Genomic DNA, 23,337 nt, shown 5'->3' on the forward strand with positions numbered 1-23,337 from the left:
AGCGTAGACAGAACTGGTGTGAGTGGGTTTTGTTGGGGGGGGCGGGGGGGGAGTTCAATAGGCCAGTGTTGAAAAAAAATGAAGTCTGGAAGCGAGCACTGTGTGAATGAGGGTTTCAGCAACGACTGAGATAGCAAGTTCAAAGCATCAAATGAGCTGCGTATTGGCACCGTCAGAAGGCAAATCGCTTGCAGTACGATTTTTCCTATAGCATGGTGGCAGCAATGCACAAAATAAGCACCTCAACAACACTGAACAATCAAAGTAAAACAAAGTATTTTTTAATGGATGAAAGAAGGTGTGACAAGGGGACAAGGAGAGGCCTCATTTAACAAGCTTCAATTGCACTGCAGTCCGCCTTTCCGATATCTGCAAAGATTTCCCAGGCCTGTGTACACCCATTAATCCTATTTGTCTGCCTTGCGCTGCTTCTGCGGCGCTTTCACGATCTTCAGTTTCTTGTGCATGTTGGAGCTGGCTTTCATGGTGATGTCGTGTTCAATCTTGTTCCTTATAGCAACTTCCAGGTTCTGCGAAACAAGTTTAAAAGCCGGCAGTCAAACACCTTCATAAGGCTTCGCCCACTCGCATCTTAACACATGCAGCGCCGCCCGAGAGAAAGGAGTTTCTTTCCATTCTATCACTTTAACTATGGGGCAATGCACGCTAAATGCTAGGGATTAGTAACACCAACATGACCAAGCCAGCTCATCAACAAGCGACAAAAACTTCAAGTTTCAAATCGCAAGACAGCCGGTCACAAGGGGATTCCTCAAAGGTTTCACTTCTGATTCTGAAGGGGGGGTGGGGAATCATAGAGACAGAAAACTGGCCTCGTGCTGCTCAAATCTGCTTCTTGGTGGGTTTCACACGATTTATTACATCATCAGGCTGGACCATCAGTCACACGATGGGTAAAGAGAAAGATTATCACGAGCTCCCCCCACCGCACAAAGAAATTAAGTGAAAGGTAACAAACTTTCTCTGACTGCCTGAGAACTTGAGTGTATGTTCTCCATGTCCCTGATCATCAATGGCACACTGGGATAGCCGGATACATTGTACAGGTGGTGGTTTTTATCTAAAGCTCCCACCACCAGCTTGGGTCGCCTACTTCTGCCCCAGAATGAAGGGGTTAAACAGAGACTTTTTTTTAACCTCTCTGTGGAGGAGGAAGCATTTGGATCAATCTTTTACCTCCTTGTGGAGTACAACAGGACACCACTGACTGAGCCCTGGCAACAGCCTGGAGGCTGTGTTGCGTCGAAAGACAACTACAGAAAGGAAAGTGGCTGGGATCTGGGTTTTACACCTGCTACAGAGATCTGTCCAATGTTCAAAAGGCAGGAATCTCACACTGTAGTGTCTGCCCTGACGAGCCATTTATCTTGCTCACTAGCTGCCTCTGCTGTCAGAATGAGAGCGCTGCAGCTCTGCACATTCCGCTGCAATGATGTGCTGAGGGAGGCCCTCTGACTTTTGAAGCTTCATGCCCTTCCCAGATTGAGAAGCAGAACAGTTGCTTTTTCTTCAATACCCAAGCACTCCAATCAAAAGGGCAAACAGGCTCCTGCTCCTCTCTGTACAAAGCTCCACGTCTTCAAGAGAGGAACCTGTCAAGACTGTAACACAGGGCATGGAGGTTCAGAGGCAGAAAGCCACAACTCTGCAACCAAATCGGTCTTGATTTTTCTAGGGTATTTGTTGGTTGGGACATCCCGAGGCCGTGAAAGGTGCTATATAAATGCACGTCTTTCTTTTCTCGAGGTTTTTAAGGCAATGGACACATTAAATTGTAGCATTCTACACTAGCTTCAGCTCTAAAATAGAAAAGCACCACACACTGAACGACACAGGGTCTGCTCTACCAGATCTATCAAGGGTTGAAGTGCATGATCAGACTGACCAGGAAAAGACTTGTGGCAGCCAGGATCAATTTCTTTTTCAACGCACGAGGAATCTGCATCAATATTTTTGCTTTTTCTCTGAGAAAGACGTCACCTGCCATGATAAAACTTTCCACTGCTTTCATGGCTTCTCAAAAAAAAAAGCTCTAGACATGCAAAAAAAATTTATAAATTCCAAAAAAAAATACCTTCTTCAGTTTCTGCTGTTGAACTACTTGGGTCTTTTTAGGAGCAATTATTCTGCCTAAAATGGGGGGAGGGGGGGAAAAACATTATCAACACAAGGGAAATATCAGTTCAATGGATTGGTTTTGTACAACATATAGTAAGTTCAGTTAACCAGGACATTTAATACACAAGATTCAGGTAACACTGGGATTTTACATCTTTATACTCCTGTTGTGAATCAGACATCATATTGGAAAATCATTTCCTCTCAGTCTACAATCTTTTGCCCAGCAGGCATCAGCCTCGACTCAATGATCCTACTCCCGCCTCTTAAAGAGTCAGTCAAGAGTTCAAGTCCCACTCAAGGCACAAGTGCACAATTTTAAGCTGATCATTTCAGCTGAGGAACTGCTGCATTGTTGGAAAGTTTTTTTAAAAATTCGTTCATGGGGTTATGGGCGTCACTGGCAAGGCCAGCATTTACTGCCCATCCCTAATTGCCCTTGAGAAGGTGGTGGTGAGCCGCCTTGACGAACCGCAGCAGTCTGAGTGGCGTAGGTATACCCACATTGCTGTCAAGGAGGGAGTTCCAGGTTTTTGACTGAAAGGCAATCCAGTTCCATGTCAGGATGGTGTGCCACTTGGAGGGGAACTTGCAGGTGGTGGTGCTCCCATGCATCTGCTGCCCTTGTAGGTGGTACAGTTTGCCAGTTTGGAAGGTGCTGTCGAAGGAGCCTTGCCCAGTGCAGTCTTTCAGATGAGATGTTAACTTGAGGCCCTGTCTTCCCACTCAGGTAGATACAAAAAATACCACATGGAACAGAGGTTTGCCAAGAGTCCAACATTCATCCTTCAATCAACACCACTACAAATAGTGGCCATTTATCTCATTGCTGTTTGTGGGGCCTTGTGCACAAGTTGACTGTACCATTTCCTGACATTAAAACAGTAGTTTCAATAGTTTGCTGGCTGCAATATCCTGAGGACAGGTGAAGTTTTGTGTAGAAAATCAAAGGCTGCCCATAAACGATTCCCTGGCAGGTGCACAGCTATGGATGATCTCTTAAATTGGTAGAAGTTTTGTTGCTACCATATGGAATGGAAGTGCAGGGTTTTCACACCAGGTCTGAGCCAGTCCAGAGTGAGCAGCACAGATTGGGATTTTTTTTTAATTCATTCATTCATTGGATGTGGGCATTGTTGGCCAGGCCAGCATTTATTGCCCATCCCTAATTGTCCTTGAGAAGGTGGTGGTGAGCTGCATTCTTGAACTGCTGCAGTCCATGTGAGGTAGGTACACCCACAGTGCTGTTAGGGAGTTCCAGGATTTTGACCCAGTGACACTGAAGGAACGCCGATATAGTTTCAAGTCAGTATGGTATGTGGCTTGGAGGGGAACTTGCAGGTGGAGGCATTCCCATGCATTTGCTGCCTCTGACCTTCTAGGTGGTAGAGGTCGTGTGTTTGGAAGGTGCTGTCTAAGGAGTCTTGGCAAGTTGCTGCAGTACATCTTGTAGATGGTACAAATGGCTGCCACTGTGCTTCGGTAGTGGAGAGAGAGAATGTTGGTGGATGGGGTGCCAATCAAGCGGGCTGCTTTGTCCTCGATGGTGTCAAGCTTCTTGAGTGTTGTTGGAGCTTCACCCATCCAGGCAAGTGGAGAGTATTCCATCACACTCCTGACTTGTGCCTTGTAGATGATGGAGAGGCTTTGGGGAATCAGGAGGTGAGTTACTCACTGCAGGATTCCTAGCCTCTGACCTGCTCTTGTAGCCACAGTATTTATATGACCACTCCAGTTCAGTATCTGGTCAATGGTAACCCCCAGGATGTTGATAGTGAGGGATTCAGCGATGGTAATACCATTAAATATCAAGGGAGATGGTTAGATTCTCTCTTGTTTGAGATTGTCATTGCCTGGCACTTGTGTGGCGCGAATGCCTGGATATTGTCCAGGTCTTGCTGCCTTACTACACGATTGGGATGCAGCTTGAAAGCATTAGAGCAAAAACAAACCCATGAAAAGTGTAATTTGTAGACATGTTATACAAAAAAATCGCAAGTGCAATCTTCAATATCATTGTAAAATGCCCCTGCGTGACTGACTCTACCTATTGCAGCTTTAAACACTCATCCAGGCTGCAATCAGGATTCTCTCAACTGACAAACTATTTAACTTGGAATTACATTGTTTTCCCCCCAAAAATGAGGGGAAAATGTTAAATATTTCAAAGGTCTGGACTGGGGCCTGACCCCGTGACCCAGTAACCCCTTGACCCCCGCCCCTGCAGTGTTAGCCTTGGAGACCCCGGGGGAGAACGCAGACCCGCGGTTTCATCGCTTCACCGGAGGATGGATGAGGTTGTACCTTAACCCTCGCTTCTTGCGCACCGCAGGCCCGAGAGTCCTGGGCACGAACCCACCCTCCCCAACTCTCCTCACCTCCCTTCCTGAGCCCGCCGCCTCGGTTCTGCTGCTTCCTCGCCGGCGGCTTCCGCGCTGCCAGTTTGAAGCGACCCTGCGCCATTGCCGTTAGGCACTGTGGGATAGAGAAGGGCTGGGGTGGGGGGCATTGTGGGATAGAGAGGGGCAGGGGAGCTGTGTATTGTGGGATAGAGAGGGGCCTGGGTTGCGGGGCATTGTGGGATAGAGAAGGGCTGGAGTGCGGGGCATTGTGGGATAGTGAGGGGCCGGGGAGCTGTGTATTGTGGGATAGAGAGGGGCCGGGGAGCTGTGTATTGTGGGATAGTGAGGGGCTGGGTTGCGGGGCATTGTGGGTTAGTGAGGGGCAGGAATGCGGGACATTGTGGGATAGGGAGGAGCAGGGCATTGTGGGATAGTGAGGGGCAAGGGAGCGGGGCATTGCGGGATAGAGGAGGGCAGGGAATGGCGTTTTTGGGGCCACAGAACATAGATATAATAGACAGTGGCATAAGGTGCCCTCTTGGCAGTAGACTGTATGATGCGAAGCACAAAACACCTCACACCGTGGAAATAAGAGGGCACCTCAATTTTATTTTTCAAATTCCTCCATTCCCACACCCCTCCCCATCTCTCACCTCCTCCACAACCTGCTGAAATCTCTGCACTTCTCCAATTCTGGCCTCTTGCAGATCCCTGATTTTTATCCCTCCACCTTTGGCAGCTGAGCCTTCAGCTACCAGTACCCTAAACTCTAGAATTCCCTCCCTAAACCTCTCCACCTCTTGATGCACTGTGCCAAAGGTAGTGATATGTTAATATTAATCCAGTACTGAGCTTGCTTTTAATGTCTGCTATGGCTCAGTTAGTAACACTGTTGCTGTGGAATCAAGGTTGTGGGTTCAAGTCCCACTCCTGATATTTGAGCACAAAATCAAGGCTGACACTCCCAGTGTTGTAGTGAGGGAATATTGAAGGGGCTGTCCCTCAAATGAGGCCTAAACCAATGTCATGTCTGCCCTCTGAGGTGAAATGAAGGATCCCTCTATTTGGAATAAAAGCAGGGAGATCTCCCTGGTGTCCTGGCCAATATTTATCCTTCAACTGACTTCACTAAATGGATAATCTTTGTGAAGGTCAGTATAGAGAAATGCAAGTTTCTGCACAATTTATCTAATTATTTGTAAAAAGATGAAAAAATTGTGTAATATTTTTCCTTCAAGGTTGTGTCCATTAGCTCTCCACAGTACAATTATTACTTAATAGGCACCACATTCAAAGTAATGATTTAATCCAAGGAAGTCCTAATGGGCCATTTAAGAGCATACCTTGGAGCCCTGCGCATCACATACAGACATTAAACTCATTAATTTGCAGATAATTCATGTATCTGATATGGACATATTCCAGTGTTGCGAGTTCTTATTTACCCACCAATAAGGACCAGCACGAAACACAGCTCTTTCCAAACCCGGCTTTCAAAATGCGAACAGCAAAGAGATGGAAACACAAACAGGGCTGAATTTTCAGAGTTTTAAGGGAGAGGTTTCCAGGACTCGGGGGCCAGAGATTAAATATTCCCGGACAGTCCTACAAATAAGTAAGGCAGGAATGTTTCTACCGAACCGTCTGCATTCTTCTTACACACTTGCTCTGAATAAGCCCATTTTAATATTGTCTTCAGCTGCAGCATTGGGCCCCTCAAGCCTGTTCTGCCATTCAATTAGATCCGTATCTTAACGCCATCGACCTACCTTGGTTCTATAACCTTTAATACTCTCACCTAACAAAAATCTGTCAATCACCATTTTGAAATTTTCAATTGATCCCCAGCCTCACCAGCTTTTTGGTGGGGAAGAGAGATCCAGATTTCCAGTTGCCTCTGGGCGAAAAAATGCTTCCTGACATAAAGTCATTTATGGCTTTAGAGGAGGCCTGTGAATGTCCGACCTCTAATTTTATGGTTAGTCCTCTTGTTGCAGATGCTCCCATGCAAGCCTCCTGATCGGCAAACATTTCCCAACCCTATGGAATGCCATTTGAGTGTGAATATGATCAGGATCGATTTTGATGTGTCTCCCCCACCAGGATCAGAAATCCGCCAGCCAACCGCTATCTAGGCTGGGCTCAACTAATTCAGCACCGACCAGTCAAACTTGGGGCCTAGGTCTATTGATTCAGTGCCATTGTCTGAGGGAACTCAGGATCTGTTCAAGGGAACCCCTCAGCGATGTCACTTGACACGATCAGCTGGGGATTATTTGAGGGCCCAGTCTCAGTCAGTGAGCTAATTGGCCATTTTTCGCTCGATGACCTTCAGAGGATCTTCCATCCCTTTTGTCAGCAAACCCATCACATCTGGCTCTTATTATTCCACGGTCGTCTCGCCAGGGTTTAAAACATTCCGGAACGGATCAGAGTGCAGAGCCGACCAGCGCTGTACACCAACTACAAAGCAGGAGCCAGAAGAGCCCCAGGAGTAGAATGTTATTTCACAATAGGTAACCATGGAAACAAGCTAGATCAGTGATCCGTGCAAGATGATGCCAAATCTGTTTTATTTATATTGAACAGCCCCAGGTGAAGGGCCAGAGTCCAGCTTGTGAGACACCAATCAGGGCTCAACAAAAAATAAAAGACAGGAGATAAATCTTGAGGTCATGTTCAGGTGAAACAAGCTTGGGTTGTAGATTTGAGGAGGCAAGAAACATGGTTGGTATTCTCCAGTCGTGAGATACAATAAAGACTGAGTGATGGGAAGGGACTAATGTTATACTCAATTTTGGAAAAAATATGGCGTGCATTTGGATTTTATACAGAAGCAAAAGAAAAGCCTGGAAAGTTGAGAGGAGCAGGAAGAAAGGCAGGAAGAGGAAGCACATCTTCAGGATGTGTAGCTCCAATTCTGATTTGTCAGGAGGTTTTATCAGCGAACACTTTCCGAAGGTCTTGAGGCTCGTGAACCCCAAACTCGGTAATGATTCCTGCTGTGATGAGGCTGTGCGGTGTGATGTCAAAAGCAGGATTCCACACCCCTATTCCTGCAAATAGAGAGAGAAATTAAACAGTTTGGCACTACAATGGCTTTAATTTTATATATGTCCACACCCCCCCTCCCCCAACCCTTGCCTTGGCTGAAGTCTTCCCATGCTATGTGGGCTTCTTCAGTTATCACTCGAACTCATTACGAGTAAAGGTGTCAGCCTCGCACTCACTCTTGCATCAGACAGAAGGTCATGAGTTCAAATCTCACCAGAGATTTGAGCACATTATCTAAGTTGATACCTCAGTGCAGTATTGAGGGAGTGCTGAACTGTCAGAGGTGGAGTCTTTTTGGTGAGATATTAAAGTGAGCTCCCATCTGCCCTCTCTGGTGGACATAAAAGATCCCATGGCACTATACAAAGAGGAGCAGGGGAAATTTTCCTTGGTGTCCTGCCCAATATTTAGCTAACCAAATAAACATCGCTAAAACAGGTTATCTGGTCATTATCTCATTGCTGGTTGTGGGAGCTTGCTGTGTGCAAATTAGCTGCCACATTTTCCTATATTTCAACAGAGCCTACGCTTGAATAGTATTTAATTCACTTTTTTTAAAAATTCATTCATGGGATGTGGGCGTCGCTGGCTCAGCCAGCATTTATTGCCCATCCCTAATTGCACTGGAGAAGGTGGTGGGGAGCTGCCTTCTTGAACCGCTGCAGTCCATGTGAGGTAGGTGCTATTAGGAAGGAAGTTCCAGGATTTTGACCCAGCGACATTGAAGGAACGGTGATATAGTTCCGAGTCAGGATGGTGTGTGACTTGGAGGGGAACTTGCAGGTGGTGGTGTTCCCATGCATTTGCTGCCTTTGTCCTTCTAGTTAGTAGAGGTCGCAGGTTTGGAAGGTGCTGTCTAAGGAACCTAGGTGCGTTGCTGCAGTGCACCTTGTAGATGGTACACACTGCTGCCACTGTACGTCAGTGGTGGAGGGAGTGAATGTTTGTGGATGGGGTGCCAATCAAGCGGGCTTTGTCCTGGATGGTGTCGAACTTCTTGAGTGTTGTTGGAGCTGCACCCATCCAGGCAAGTGGAGAGTATTCCATCACACTCCTGACTTGTGCCTTGTAGATGATGGACTGGCTTTGGGGAGTCAGGTGGTGAGTTACTCGCCGCAGGATTCCTAGCCTCTGACCTGCTCTTGTAGCCATGGTATTTATATGTAAAGCACTTTGAGACATACTGGAGTTGTGAAAGATGCTATATAAATGCAAATTTATTCTTTCTTTCTCTCTGGGTATTCAACCTAGATTAGGTGTTCAAATCTCTGGTAGGGCATGAACCCACTATAGTTATCATAGGATGAAATGATTATTTATTTATTTTTATTCATTCACGGAATGTGGCAAGGCCTGCATTTATTGCAGACCCCTACACAGCTGAGTAGCTTGCTAGACTACTTCATAGGGCAGTTAAGAGTCAACCACGTTGCTGCGGATCTGGAGTCACATGTAGGCCAGACCGGATATGGATGGCAGATTTCCTTCTCTAAAGGACATGAGTGAACCAGATGGGTTTTTATGACAAATTGGTCGTTTCATGGCACCATTGCTGATACTAGCTTTTATTCTGGATTTATTTAATTAACAGAATTTAAATTCCCCAGCTACCATAGTGGGATCTGAACTCACATCTCCTGAGTATTCTAGGCCTCTGGATTACTAGTCTGAGGAACATAACCACAATGCTACCATACCCCCCAATTTCCTTTCCCCCACCACCCCCCCAAGACCTTCTGCTCTGTATCCCAATAGCATCTAAGGCAATGAATGCACCAACAAATCCATCAGGGTGCCCCTCTGTATACGCACTGATTTCAGCCATCTTCTTGCCCAAGAACATACAACCGCAACCTCATCTCACCTGGTGCCGCAATGCGGACTCCATTAATGTCCGTTAGCTCTTCCCCTGGCCTTTCCTCGATGACTATCTGCTCCCCGCTCTCCAGAGTAAGGTCACACGACGTACTTGGGGCTGCCACGTAGAAAGGGACGCCATGGTGATGGGCCGCAATGGCCAGCTGGTACGTTCCAATCTTATTGGCCGTGTCGCCATTGGCCACGATTCGGTCTGCTCCGACCACAACAGCTGCACACCAAAGTTAATAAGTTAGGCTAAGCCGGCAGGTCAGAATGAGACTAATACTTGCCCTTGTTGAAGTCAGTATATTTAGCGTAGAGCATAGATCAAAACTCGATCTATTCTGGTGCTTGTAACTGGCTGTTAAATTCACAAAGCTGCCAATCAGACCCACAATTTTAACTAACCTACCAGTTAAGAAACTGATGGAATTGGGTGCAATGTTACTTTTGCATCTGCACCCGCTTTTATTCTCAATTTGAAGTCACCATCAGGCCAGGAGTAAATCAAGCATCCCACTCAATCCAGTCAATTTCCCGCCAAGTAAAATTGCACCTCCCCCACCCGATTATCTAAACAAATTGCACAGCATGTTTGTATTTGAATGGAGTGTTTTAGCTCCTCCCTCATGCAAACTGCTTGACAACCAAACAATCGTCAAGACGACTGTATCAAGTTCAGCTGAGACCTGATTTTTGTAAGCAAAGCTGATTTTTAAACCATTTGTGTTGCGTGCAGAAAGAATACCAAGCTAATTGTTGGACAAAAACGCTTCATTTGGGATCCCTAACATAGCAACGGGGATATAAACTAAAACAAACTAGGAGAGTCTATTTTTAAAAAGCAGTCATGTGCTTCAACAAACGGTTAATGACCATCATCCAGATACAAGCGTCAGGAGCACAATCCACAGAATAGAACAAAAAGGGGAAAGGTCACCACAGAGGTATGTCAATAGGCCTGACAGCTTGGTGCAAGGCCAACTTCTTGATGCCACTCTGTGCCTCAATGTGAGTGGGCGCCTGTTGCAGTTGCAGGTTGTCAGGGTCGTTCTGCATGGTTCGAAGAATTACCTGAAATTCCCTTCTCCTTCATAACCACGGATACCATGCTGTCGGCGATGAGAGTGGCGGGGATTTTCTCGTACACCAGCTCATATGCAGTGAGCCTCGCCCCCTGGTTGTAGGGCCTGGTCTCCGTGCAGTAAACGTGTTCAAGGCGACCAGTGGACCATAGAGATCGTATTACCCCTGAGGGCAGTGGGAAACAGATAAAATCACTGGGTAAGAAATAACAACTTGCATTTATATAGCGACTTTAGCGTCCCAAAATGCTTCACAGGAGTGTTGTCAACCAAAGTTTGACGCCGAGCCACAGAAGGAGATATTAGGACTGCTGACTTGGTTACAAGGGTAGGGTTTCTAAAAGGAGGAGAGAAGGGGCAGAGAGGTTTAGTGAGGGAATTCCAGAGCTTGGGAAAATAGGATAGGGTGGAAAAATTGAGGTAGAATATCAGCTATAATCTTAATTAATGGCGGACCAGGCTTGAAGGAAATCAGGGATGTGCAGAGGCCAGAGTTGCTGGTACACAGAAATCTCAGGAGGTTATAGAGCTGGAGGAGCTGACCGAGATAGGGAGGAGGCAAGGTACAGAAGAGAAAATGGAGTCAGAAAAAAAGAGGCTCACCTCCAATTGGTATTGCGAAGTCCAAAAATGAAAGTAGCCCTTACCCAATGCTGTGCCATATCCTGCTGTTGCCAGGGAGCCAGTGTTACAATGAGTGAGGATTATTACTTTGTCCGTTTTTGCTCTGGAGAGAATGTGTTTGGCGCCATGGTTTCCAATACTTTTGTTGTTGCAGATGTCCTTCTCCAACATGGCCTCGATTCGGCAAAGCAGACTTTTCGGGGGAAGGAAAAGAAAAAGCTTCAATCAGGACTAGCTGCTGCATAAAGTTAACAAGCGCAATTTCTCCTCCAGGACCTGGGTTCGAATCCCAACCCAGACTAATCGAAAGAGGTTTGTCTAGTCACTGTTGGATGTTTGAGGTTAAGTGAAAGGAGCTGAACAAGTTAGTCTGTTTTTTTTTTTAAAAAGAAAAGTCATTACTCGAGGGAGAAATGGTGGCCAAGACATCAGGAGAACTCCCTGCTCTGCTTCGAATATTGCCACAGGATTTTTACGTCTGCCTGACCAGGCATTTATGCAGCACCTTTAATCCAGTGAGGGTGTTTCAAGGCACCTCGCAAGAGCGTTACCAAACATGATTTGACACCGAGTTACATAAGGAGGTATTACGACACATAGATCGAGGTAGGTTTGAAGGGGAGTCTTAAAGCAGGAGAGAGGTGCAGAGAGTCGGAGAGGCTTAAGGAAAGAATTGCTTAGGGTCACCAATAGAGGAAGCAAGGAAATTGGGGGATGCACAAGAGTTCAGGATTGGATGATTACAGAGATCTGGGATGTTTGGCAGGCTGGAGGAGTTTACAGAGATAGGGAGGGGCCAGGCTATGGAAGGATTCAAAAACATGAGAATGTCACATCAGTAATGGGAAAGGCATCACCCAAATGGCCCTCGGGGGTGGTGGGGGGGGGGGGGGGGTGGTGGATGGCAGCTGCAGGGAAATGAAAGGAGGTCGGGTGAAACAATTCATTCCCGGCCTTCACTCACTTTTCTTTGAAACTCTCAGCACTGGAGTCCGGCCGCTTGACCTCACTCGAAACAAAGTCAGACAGTTCCCGCGCCGCTCGTGTCATGTTGACCGCCGTGGGCCTGGAGGTTACCAGATAGTCCAGCGACTCCAGGGCAAAGGTCGCCAAGTCTTCCCTGTCACACTTCTCACTCCGATGAAGCTCCACAGCTAGGCTAAGACATCCGACGACAGCAATTGCAGGAGCACCTCGCACCTGCCATAACAGAACACGGCTAGATGCAAAACCTTTAACAAGGTCCCTCACAGATCCGAGCAGGAGGCCAAAAGATGGAGGCTGACTTTGAAGGTGCGGGGGAGACGTTGGGGGTTAAGGGAGAGAGACCAAGGAGAATGGGGCCAAGGGGACTAAAATCTTTGTCACTGATAGTGGAGTGGAGGGAAGGAAGGTGTGGAGGAGGCTCGAGTTTGAAAAGCAGACGGTTCCGGCAGGGACATAGAGCTGGAGGAGATTACAGAGGGAAAGGGGAGCAAGACACTGAAGAAAAGATAGAATTTAAAAACAATGTGCTGAAGGACAGCAAGAAGCAGCCAAAAGGCAAGCAGGAATTTAGCTTCACATCCTCCACACTCAGTCCCAGTGTCTCTCTCTCCCTCTCTCTATCCCCACACTCAGTCCCAGTGTCTCTCTCTCTCTCTCTCTCTCTACCCCCACACTCAATCCCAGTGTCTCTTTCTATCCCCACACTCAGTCCCAGTGTCTCTCTTTCTATCCCCACACAGTCCCAGTGTGTCTCTCTCTCTAACCCCAGACTCAGTCCCAGTGTCTCTCTATCTATCCCCACACAGCCCGTGTCTCTCTTTCTCTCTCTCTAGCCCCACACTCAGTCCCAATGTCTCTCTTTCTCTCTCTCTAGCCCCACACTCAGTCCCAATGTCTCTCTCTCTCTCTCTCTATCTATCCCCACACTCAGTCCCAATGTCTCTCTTTCTCTCTCTCTCCCTCTCTCCCCACACTCAGTCCCAATCTCTCTCTCTCTCTCTCTCTCTCTCTCTCTCTCAAGAGGTCATGGAGCAAAGGCAAACAATATGTTAATGGTGTGTTGAAAGACAAAGCATTAGTACAGATAGGGTATTAACGAACTGAGGATTGAACAGCAGCAAGTACAAACATGAAAAAAAAAGTGGGTAAGCAAACTGAACAAACTACAATGAAATGAAATTTACAAAAGAAAAAAAATTGTAAAAAATGTAAAAAAGAAAAAATAACTAAAAATAAAAGTAAAATGGGGGGCCCGTCATGCTCTGAAATTATTGAACTCAATGTTCAGTCCGGCAGGCTGTAGTGTGCCTGATCTACTGGAACACTGCAGCAAGCCCAGGATAGAGATGTGAGCATGAGAGCAGGGGAGAGTGTTGAAATGGCAAGCAACCGGAAGCTCAGGGTCCTGCTTGCAGACTGAGCGGAGGTGTTCCGCAAAGCGGTCACCCAGTCTGCGTTTGGTCTCCCCAATGTAGAGGAGACCACATTGTGAGCAGCGAATACAGTATACTACATTGAAAGAAGTACAAGTAAATCGCTGCTTCACCTGAAAGGAGTGTTTGGGGCCTGGGATAGTGAGGAGAGAGGAGGTAATGGGCAGGTATTACACCTCCTGCGATTGCAGGGGAAGGTGCCATGGGACGGGGACGAAGTGGCGGGGGTAATGGAGGAGTGGACCAGGGTGTCGCGGAGGGAACGATCCCTTCGGAATGCTGACAGGGGAAGGGAGGGGAAGATGCGTTTGGTAGTGGCATCACCATCACGCTGGAGGTGGCAGAAATGGCAGAGGATGATCCTTTGGATATGGAGGCTGATGGGGTGGAAAGTGAGGACAAGGGGAACCCTGTCACGGTTCTGGGAGGGAGGGGAAGGGGTGAGGGCAGAGGTGCGGGAAATGGGCCGGACACGGTTGAGGGCCCTGTCAACAACAGTGGGGAAGAATCCTCGGTTGAGGAAAAAGGAAGTCATATCAGAAGCACCGTCATGGAAGGTAGCATCATCAGAGCAGATGCGTCGGAGACGGAGAAACTGGGAGAATGGAATGGAGTCCTTACAGGAGGTAGGGTGTGAAGAAGTGTAGTCCAGGTAGCTGTGGGAGTCGGTGGGCTTATAATGGATATTGGTAGACAGCCTATCCCCAGAGATGGTGACAGAGAAGTCGAGGAAGGGAAGGGAAGTGTCAGAGATGGACCATGTAAAGGTGAGAGAAGGGTGGAAATTGGAAGCAAAGTTGATAAAGTTTTCCAGTTCAGGGCGGGAGCAGGAAACAGCACCGATACAGTCATCAATGTACCGGAAAAAGAGTTGGGGGAGGGGGCCTGAGTAGGACTGGATCAAAGAATGCTCGACATATCCCACCAAAAGACAGGCATAACTAGGATCCATGTGGGTACCCATAGCGACACCTTTTACTTGAAGAAAGTGAGTGGAGTTGAAGGAGAAGTTGTTCAATGTGAGAACAAGTTCAGCCAGGCGGAGGAGGGTGGCGGTGGATGGGGATTGGTTGAGCCTCTGTTCAAGGAAGAAGCGGAGAGCCCTCAAACCATCCTGGTGGGGGATGGAGGTGTAGAGAGATTGGACGTCCATAGTGAAGAGGAGGTGGTTGGGACGAGGAAACTGGAAATTGTAATTTCTTGTTTTTATTTCAGATTTCCAGCATCCGCAGTATTTTGCTTTTATCTCTCTCTCTCTCTCGATCCCCACACTCAGTCCAGTGTTTCTCTCTATCTATCCCCACATTCAGTCCCAGTGTCTCTCTCTCTCTCTCTCTCTCCTCCACACTCAGTCCCAGTGTCTCTCTCTCTCTCTCCTCCACACTCAGTCCCAGTGTCTCTCTCTCTCTCCTCCCACCACTCAGTCCCAGTGTCTGTCTCTCTCTCCTCCACACACACAGTCCCAGTGTCTCTCTCTCTCCATCCCCACACACTGTCCCAGTCCTCTCTCTCTCTCCATCCCCACACACTGTCCCAGTCTCTCTCTCTCTATCTATCCCCACACACAGTCCCAGACTCTCTCTCACCCTATCCCCACACACAGTCCCAGTCTCTCTCTCACCCTATCCCCACACACAGTCCCAGTGTCTCTCTCTCTCCTCCACACTCAGTCCCCAGTGTCTCTCTCTCTCTCCTCCACACTCAGTCCCAGTGTCTCTCTCTCTCTCCTCCACACTCAGTCCCAGTGTCTCTCTCTCTCTCTCCTCCACACTCAGTCCCAGTGTCTCTCTCTCTCTCTCCTCCACACTCAGTCCCAGTGTCTCTCTCTCTCTCTCTCTCCTCCACACTCAGTCCCAGTGTCTCTCTCTCTCTCTCTCCCACTCAGTCCCAGTGTCTCTCTCTCTCTCTCTCCTCCACACTCAGTCCCAGTGTCTCTCTCTCTCTCTCTCTCTCTCCTCCACACTCAGTCCCAGTGTCTCTCTCTCTCTCTCTCTCTCTCTCTCTCTCCTCCACACTCAGTCCCAGTGTCTCTCTCTCTCTCTCTCTCCTCCACACTCAGTCCCAGTGTCTCTCTCTCTCTCTCTCTCTCTCCTCCACACTCAGTCCCAGTGTCTCTCTCTCTCTCTCTCTCCTCCACACTCAGTCCCAGTGTCTCTCTCTCTCACTCTCTCTCTCTCTCTCCTCCACACTCAGTCCCAGTGTCTCTCTCTCTCTCCTCCACACTCAGTCCCAGTGTCTCTCTCTCTCTCCTCCACACTCAGTCCCAGTGTCCTCTCTCTCTCTCCCTCCACACTCAGTCCCAGTGTCTCTCTCTCTCTCTCTCTCTCCTCCACACTCAGTCCCAGTGTCTCTCTCTCTCTCTCTCCTCCACACTCAGTCCCAGTGTCTCTCTCTCTCTCCATCCCCACACACAGTCCCAGTCTCTCTCTCTCTCTCCATCCCCACACACAGTCCCAGTCTCTCTCTCTCTCTCTCTCTCCATCCCCACACACAGTCCCAGTGTGTGTGTGTCTCTCTCTCTCTCTCCATCCCACACACAGTCCCAGTGTCTCTCTCTCTCCTCCACACTCAGTCCCAGTGTCTCATCTCTCTCTCTCTCTCTCTCTCTCTCTCTCCTCCACACTCAGTCCCAGTGTCTCTCTCTCTCTCCTCCACACTCAGTCCCAGTGTCTCTCTCTCTCTCCTCCACACTCAGTCCCAGTGTCTCTCTCTCTCTCTCTCCTCCACACTCAGTCCCAGTGTCTCTCTCTCTCTCTCCTCCACACTCAGTCCCAGTGTCTCTCTCTCTCTCTCTCCTCCACACTCAGTCCCAGTGTCTCTCTCTCTCGCTCTCCTCCACACACAGTCCCAGTCTCTCTCTCTCTCTCCATCCCCACACACAGTCCAGTGTCTCTCTCTCTCTCTCTCTCTCTCTCCATCCCCACACACAGTCCCAGTGTCTCTCTCTCTCTCTCCATCCCACACACAGTCCCAGTGTCTCTCTCTCTCTATCCCCACACACAGTCCCAGTGTCTCTCTCTCTCTCTCTCTCTATCCCCACACACAGTCCCAGTGTCTCTCTCTCTCTATCCCCACACACAGTCCCAGTGTCTCTCTCTCTCTATCCCCACACACAGTCCCAGTGTCTCTCTCTCTCTCTCTCTCTCTCTATCCCACACACAGTCCCAGTGTGTGTGTGTCTCTCTCTCTCTCCATCCCCACACACAGTCCCAGTGTCCTCTCTCTCTCTCTCTCTCTCCATCCCCACACACAGTCCCAGTGTCTCTCTCTCTCTCTCTCCATCCCCACACACAGTCCCAGTGTCTCTCTCTCTCTCTCTCCATCCCCACACACAGTCCCAGTGTCTCTCTCTCTCTCTCTCCATCCCCACACACAGTCCCAGTGTCTCTCTCTCTCTATCCCCACACACAGTCCCAGTGTCTCTCTCTCTCTATCCCCACACACAGTCCCAGTGTCTCTCTCTCTCTATCCCCACACACAGTCCCAGTGTCTCTCTCTCTCTATCCCCACACACAGTCCCAGTGTCTCTCTCTCTCTATCCCCACACACAGTCCCAGTGTCTCTCTCTCTCTATCCCCACACACATACACAGTCCCAGTGTCTCTCTCTCTCCTATCCCCACACACAGTCCCAGTGTCTCTCTCTCCTCTATCCCCACACACAGTCCCAGTGTCTCTCTCTCTCTATCCCCACACACAGTCCCAGTGTCTCTCTCTCTCTATCCCCCACACACAGTCCCAGTGTCTCTCTCTCTCTCCAACACAGTCCCAGTGTATCTCTCTTCTATCCCCACACACAGTCCCAGTGTGGCTCTCTCTCTATCCCCAACACAGTCAGGTCCCCTACCCACAGTCCATGTCTCTCCTCTCTCTCTATCCCCACACACTAGGTCCAGTGTCTCTCTCTCTCTCTCTCTCTCTATCCCCAACACACAGTCCCAGTGTCTCTCTCTCTCTCTCTATCCCCACACACAGTCCCAGTGTCTCTCTCTCTCTCTCTCTCTCTCTATCCCCACACACAGTCCCAGTGTCTCTCTCTCTCTCTCTATCCCCACACACAGTCCCAGTGTCTCTCTCTCTCTCTCTCTCTCTATCCCCACACACAGTCCCAGTGTCTCTCTCTCTCTCTCTCTATCCCCACACACAGTCCCAGTGTCTCTCTCTCTCTCTCTCCTATCCCACACACAGTCCAGTGTCTCTCTCTCTCTCTCTCTATCCCCACACACAGTCCCAGTGCTCTCTCTCTCTCTCTCTCTCTCCATCCCACACACACAGTCCCAGTGTCTCTCTCTCTCTCTCTCTCTCCAATCCCCACACACAGTCCCAGTGTCTCTCTCTCTCTCTCTCCATCCCCACACACAGTCCCAGTGTCTCTCTCTCTCTCTCTCTCTTCTCTCCATCCCCACACACAGTCCCAGTGTCTCTCTCTCTCTCTCTCACTCCATCCCCACACACAGTCCCAGTGTCTCTGTCTCTCTCTCTCTCTCTCCATCCCCACACACAGTCCCAGTGTCTCTCTCTCTCTCTCTCTCTCTCTCTCTCTCCATCCCCACACACAGTCCCAGTGTCTCTCTCTCTCTCTCTCCATCCACCCACACACAGTCCCAGTGTCTCTCTCTCTCTCTCTCTCTCATCTCTCTCTCTCCATCCCCACACACAGTCCCAGTGTCTCTCTCTCTCTCTCTCTCCATCCCCACACACAGTCCCAGTGTCTCTCTCTCTCTCTCTCTCTCTCCATCCCCACACACAGTCCCAGTGTCTCTCTCTCTCTCTCTCTCTCTCTCCATCCCCACACACAGTCCCAGTGTCTCTCTCTCTCTCTCTCTCTCTCTCCATCCCCACACACAGTCCAGTGTCTCTCTCTCTCTCTCTCTCTCTCTCTTCCATCCCCACACACAGTCCCAGTGTCTCTCTCTCTCTCTCTCTCTCTCTCTCTCCATCCCCACACACAGTCCAGTGTCTCTCTCTCTCTCTCTCTCTCTCTCTCCCCATCCCCTCACACAGTCCCAGTGTCTCTCTCTCTCTCTCTCTCTCTCTCCCCCATCCCCACACACAGTCCCAGTGTCTCTCTCTCTCTCTCTCCATCCCCACACACAGTCCCAGTGTCTCTCTCTCTCTCTCTCTCTCTCTCTCTCCATCCCCACACACAGTCCCAGTGTCTCTCTCTCTTCTCTCTCTCCATCCCCACACACAGTCCCAGTGTCTCTCTCTCTCTCTCTCTCTCCATCCCCACACACAGTCCCAGTGTCTCTCTCTCTCTATCCCCACACACAGTCCCAGTGTCTCTCTCTCTCTCTCTCCATCCCCACACACAGTCCCAGTGTCTCTCTCTCTCTCTCTCTCTCTCTCTCCATCCCCACACACAGTCCCAGTGTCTCTCTCTCTCTCTCTCTCTCTCTCTCCATCCCCACACACAGTCCCAGTGTCTCTCTCTCTCTCTCTCTCTCTCTCTCCATCCCCACACACAGTCCCAGTGTCTCTCTCTCTCTCTCTCTCTCTCCATCCCCACACACAGTCCCAGTGTCTCTCTCTCTCTCTCTCTCTCTCCATCCCCACACACAGTCCCATGTGTCTCTCTCTCTCTCTCTCCATCCCCACACACAGTCCCAGTGTCTCTCTCTCTCTCTCTCTCCCCACACACAGTCCCAGTGTCTCTCTCTCTCTCCATCCCTACACAGTCCCAGTGTCTCTCTCTCTCTCCATCCCCACAGCACAGTCCCAGTGTCTCTCTCTCTCTCTCTCTCCATCCCCACACACAGTCCCAGTGTCTCTCTCTCTCTCTCTCTCCATCCCCACACACAGTCCCAGTGTCTCTCTCTCTCTCCATCCCTACACAGTCCCAGTGTCTCTCTCTCTCTCCATCCCCACACACAGTCCCAGTGTCTCTCTCTCTCTCTCTCTCCATCCCCACACACAGTCCCAGTGTCTCTCTCTCTCTCTCTCTCTCCATCCCCACACACAGTCCCAGTGTCTCTCTCTCTCTCTCTCTCTCTCTCCATCCCCACACACAGTCCCAGTGTCTCTCTCTCTCTCTCTCTCCATCCCCACACACAGTCCCAGTGTCTCTCTCTCTCTCTCTCTCTCCATCCCCACACACAGTCCCAGTGTCTCTCTCTCTCTCTCTCTCTCTCCATCCCCACACACAGTCCCAGTGTCTCTCTCTCTCTCTCTCTCCATCCCCACACACAGTCCCAGTGTCTCTCTCTCTCTCTCTCTCCATCCCCACACACAGTCCCAGTGTCTCTCTCTCTCTCTCTCTCCATCCCCACACACAGTCCCAGTGTCTCTCTCTCTCTCTCTCTCCATCCCCACACACAGTCCCAGTGTCTCTCTCTCTCTCTCTCTCTCCATCCCCACACACAGTCCCAGTGTCTCTCTCTCTCTCTCTCTCTCCATCCCCACACACAGTCCCAGTGTCTCTCTCTCTCTCTCTCTCCATCCCCACACACAGTCCCAGTGTCTCTCTCTCTCTCTCTCTCCATCCCCACACACAGTCCCAGTGTCTCTCTCTCTCTCTCTCTCTCTCCATCCCCACACACAGTCCCAGTGTCTCTCTCTCTCTCTCTCTCTCTCTCTCTCTCCCCACACACAGTCCCAGTGTCTCTCTCTCTCTCTCTCTCCATCCCCACACACAGTCCCAGTGTCTCTCTCTCTCTCTCTCTCCATCCCCACACACAGTCCCAGTGTGTGTCTCTCTCTCTCTCTCTCCATCCCCACACACAGTCCCAGTGTCTCTCTCTCTCTCCCATCCCCACACACAGTCCCAGTGTCTCTCTCTCTCTCTCCATCCCCACACACAGTCCCAGTGTCTCTCTCTCTCTCCATCCCCACACACAGTCCCAGTGTCTATCTCTCTCTCTCCATCCCCACACACAGTCCCAGTGTCTCTCTCTCTCCATCCCCACACACAGTCCCAGTGTCTCTCTCTCTCCATCCCCACACACAGTCCCAGTGTCTCTCTCTCTCCATCCCCACACACAGTCCTCCCACACACACGTCCCCAGTGACTCTCTCTCTCTCTCCATCCCCACACGCAGTCCCAGTGTCTCCGTTTCCCCTCACTCCCAGGTCTCTCATCCCCACACACAGTCCCAGTGTCTCTCACTCTCTCTCTCCTATCTCCACACACACAGTCCCAGTGTCTCTCTCTCTCTCTCCATCCCCACACACAGTCCCCAGTGTCTCTCTCTCTCTCTCCATCCCCACACACAGTCCCATGTCTCTCTCTCTCTCTCTCTCACTCATCCACACACAGTCCCAGTGTCTCTCTCTCTCTCTCTCTCTCCATCCCCACACACAGTCCCAGTGTCTCTCTCCTCTCTCTCCATCCCACACACAGTCCCAGTGTCCTCGTCTCCTCTCTCTTCTCTCCATCCCCACACACAGTCCCCAGTGTCTCTCTCTCCTCTCTCTCTCTCTCCATCCCCCACACACAGTCCCAGTGTCTCTCTCTCTCTCTCTCTCTCCATCCCCCACACAGTCCCAGTGTCTCTCTCTCTCCTCTCTCTCCATCCCCACACACAGTACCAGTGTCTCTCTCCCTCTCTCTCTCTCCATCCCCACACACAGTCCCAGTGTCTCTCTCTCTCCATCCCCACACACAGTCCCAGTGTCTCTCTCTCTCCATCCCCACACACAGTCCCAGTGTCTCTCTCTCTCCATCCCCACACACAGTCCCAGTGTCTCTCTCTCTCTCATCCCCACACAGTCCCAGTGTCTCTCTCTCTCCATCCCCACACAGTCCCAGTGTCTCTCTCTCTCTCTCCATCCCCACACACAGTCCCAGTGTCTCTCTCTCTCCATCCCCACACACAGTCCCAGTGTCTCTCTCTCTCTCTCCATCCCCACACACAGTCCCAGTGTCTCTCTCTCTCTCTCCATCCCCACACACAGTCCCATTGTCTCTCTCTCTCTCTCCATCCCCACATACAGTCCCATTGTCTCTCTCTCTCTCTCTCTCCATCCCCACACACAGTCCCATTGTCTCTCTCTCTCTCTCTCTCCATCCCCACACACAGTCCCATTGTCTCTCTCTCTCTCTCTCTCCATCCCCACACACAGTCCCAGTGTCTCTCTCTCTCTATCTCTCCATCCCCACACACAGTCCCAGTGTCTCTCTCTCTCTCTCTCCATCCCAACACACAGTCCCAGTGTCTCTCTCTCTCTCTCTCTCCATCCCCACACACAGTCCCAGTGTCTCTCTCTCTCTCTCCATCCCCACACACAGTCCCAGTGTCTCTCTCTCTCTCTCTCTCTCTCCATCCCCACACACAGTCCCAGTGTCTCTCTCTCTCTCTCCATCCCCACACACAGTCCCAGTGTCTCTCTCTCTCTCTCTCTCTCCATCCCCACACACAGTCCCATTGTCTCTCTCTCTCTCTCCATCCCCACACACAGTCCCAGTGTCTCTCTCTCTCTCTCCATCCCCACACACAGTCCCAGTGTCTCTCTCTCTCTCTCCATCCCCACACACAGTCCCAGTGTCTCTCTCTCTCTCTCCATCCCCACACACAGTCCCATTGTCTCTCTCTCTCTCTCTCCATCCCCACACACAGTCCCATTGTCTCTCTCTCTCTCTCTCCATCCCCACACACAGTCCCAGTGTCTCTCTCTCTCTCTCCATCCCCACACACAGTCCCAGTGTCTCTCTCTCTCTCTCCATCCCCACACACAGTCCCAGTGTCTCTCTCTCTCCATCCCCACACACAGTCCCAGTGTCTCTCTCTCTCTCTCCATCCCCACACACAGTCCCAGTGTCTCTCTCTCTCTCTCCATCCCCACACACAGTCCCAGTGTCTCTCTCTCTCTCTCTCTCCATCCCCACACACAGTCCCAGTGTCTCTCTCTCTCTCCATCCCCACACACAGTCCCATTGTCTCTCTCTCCATCCCCACACACAATCCCAGTGTGTGTGTCTCTCTCTCTCCTCCACACTCAGTCCCAGTCTCTCTCTATATATATTCCCCACGCTCGGTCTCTCTTTCAGTTCCAAGGCCTGCATTGCTGAATCCAGGCTGTCTCACATGATACCAACCTTCATGTCCCTGATAGCCTCCCAGGCAGACTGCACGCTGCTGATCTCCTCGTACAGGCTGTGTTGTGGCAGCAGGAGCTGGTTGAGGATCTGCAGGCTGCCCCGCCGGTACCTGAACGCTTCCAGAGTCATTGCTCCCGGGCACTGCACACCGACTGTGTCCGGGGGACGGAGCACTCACACCGGCTGCAACTTCAGGGAAGACACCGGCGCCAATCTTGCTCCTAGTGGGGCTTTAAATATCGCCCCAGCTTTGTATAATGTTGCAAACTGTTGCTGCTATTGTTCTTGTTAAAAGTGCATCTATTTCTGCTCAATTACTTGCTGTTTTTGCATTAATTACACCTGAGCCTTGTTAGCAAACTTCGTAAAACTATTTCCAAATATATTTAAAATTATTATTTACACGAGTAATATTTTGAAATGATCATGTCACTCATTTTCCATGAATTGTATCCATTGAGAATTCTTTATTGGGACAGTTGATCTAACCAGTTGTTTCACACTGTTCAGTCTGCGATCTGATATTCCACCCTCACTAAACTCTGGAATACTGATTAAATTAAATTTAATTCTGATGAATTTAACCCTGTTTCTTTCTCCACAGATGCTGCCAGACCTGCTGAGTATTTCCAGCACTTTCTGTTTTTATTTTTGGAATTCTCTCCTTGAACTTCTCTGTCTCTCTCCTCCTTTAAGACTCTCCTTAAAACCTGCCTCTTTGACCAAGCTTTTGGTCGTCTTGTTCTAATATCTCCTTCTGTGGCTCCCTGTCAGATT

General features: G+C 49.8%; 2 protein-coding genes across 2 annotated transcripts; both read right to left on the minus strand.

The window, feature by feature from the left end:
• Positions 1-259: 259 nt before the first annotated feature.
• On the minus strand, positions 260-4,648 carry c43h19orf53 (chromosome 43 C19orf53 homolog). Its single transcript, XM_068021121.1, has 3 exons — positions 4,518-4,648; positions 2,096-2,151; positions 260-530 (listed from the first exon to the last, which is right to left on the minus strand). The coding sequence occupies exons 1-3, from the start codon at positions 4,600-4,602 to the stop codon at positions 408-410; spliced, it is 264 nt and encodes an 87-aa protein (XP_067877222.1). The 5' UTR covers positions 4,603-4,648; the 3' UTR covers positions 260-407.
• Positions 4,649-7,026: 2,378 nt separating this feature from the next.
• Positions 7,027-22,769, minus strand: mri1 (methylthioribose-1-phosphate isomerase 1). Its single transcript, XM_068021120.1, has 6 exons — positions 22,558-22,769; positions 12,069-12,304; positions 11,128-11,297; positions 10,470-10,646; positions 9,400-9,624; positions 7,027-7,537 (listed from the first exon to the last, which is right to left on the minus strand). The coding sequence occupies exons 1-6, from the start codon at positions 22,687-22,689 to the stop codon at positions 7,410-7,412; spliced, it is 1,068 nt and encodes a 355-aa protein (XP_067877221.1). The 5' UTR covers positions 22,690-22,769; the 3' UTR covers positions 7,027-7,409.
• Between the last annotated feature and the right edge of the window lie 568 nt (positions 22,770-23,337).

This window comes from Heterodontus francisci, chromosome 43 (genome assembly GCF_036365525.1).
Source record: "Heterodontus francisci isolate sHetFra1 chromosome 43, sHetFra1.hap1, whole genome shotgun sequence".
Classification (NCBI taxonomy): domain Eukaryota; kingdom Metazoa; phylum Chordata; class Chondrichthyes; order Heterodontiformes; family Heterodontidae; genus Heterodontus; species Heterodontus francisci.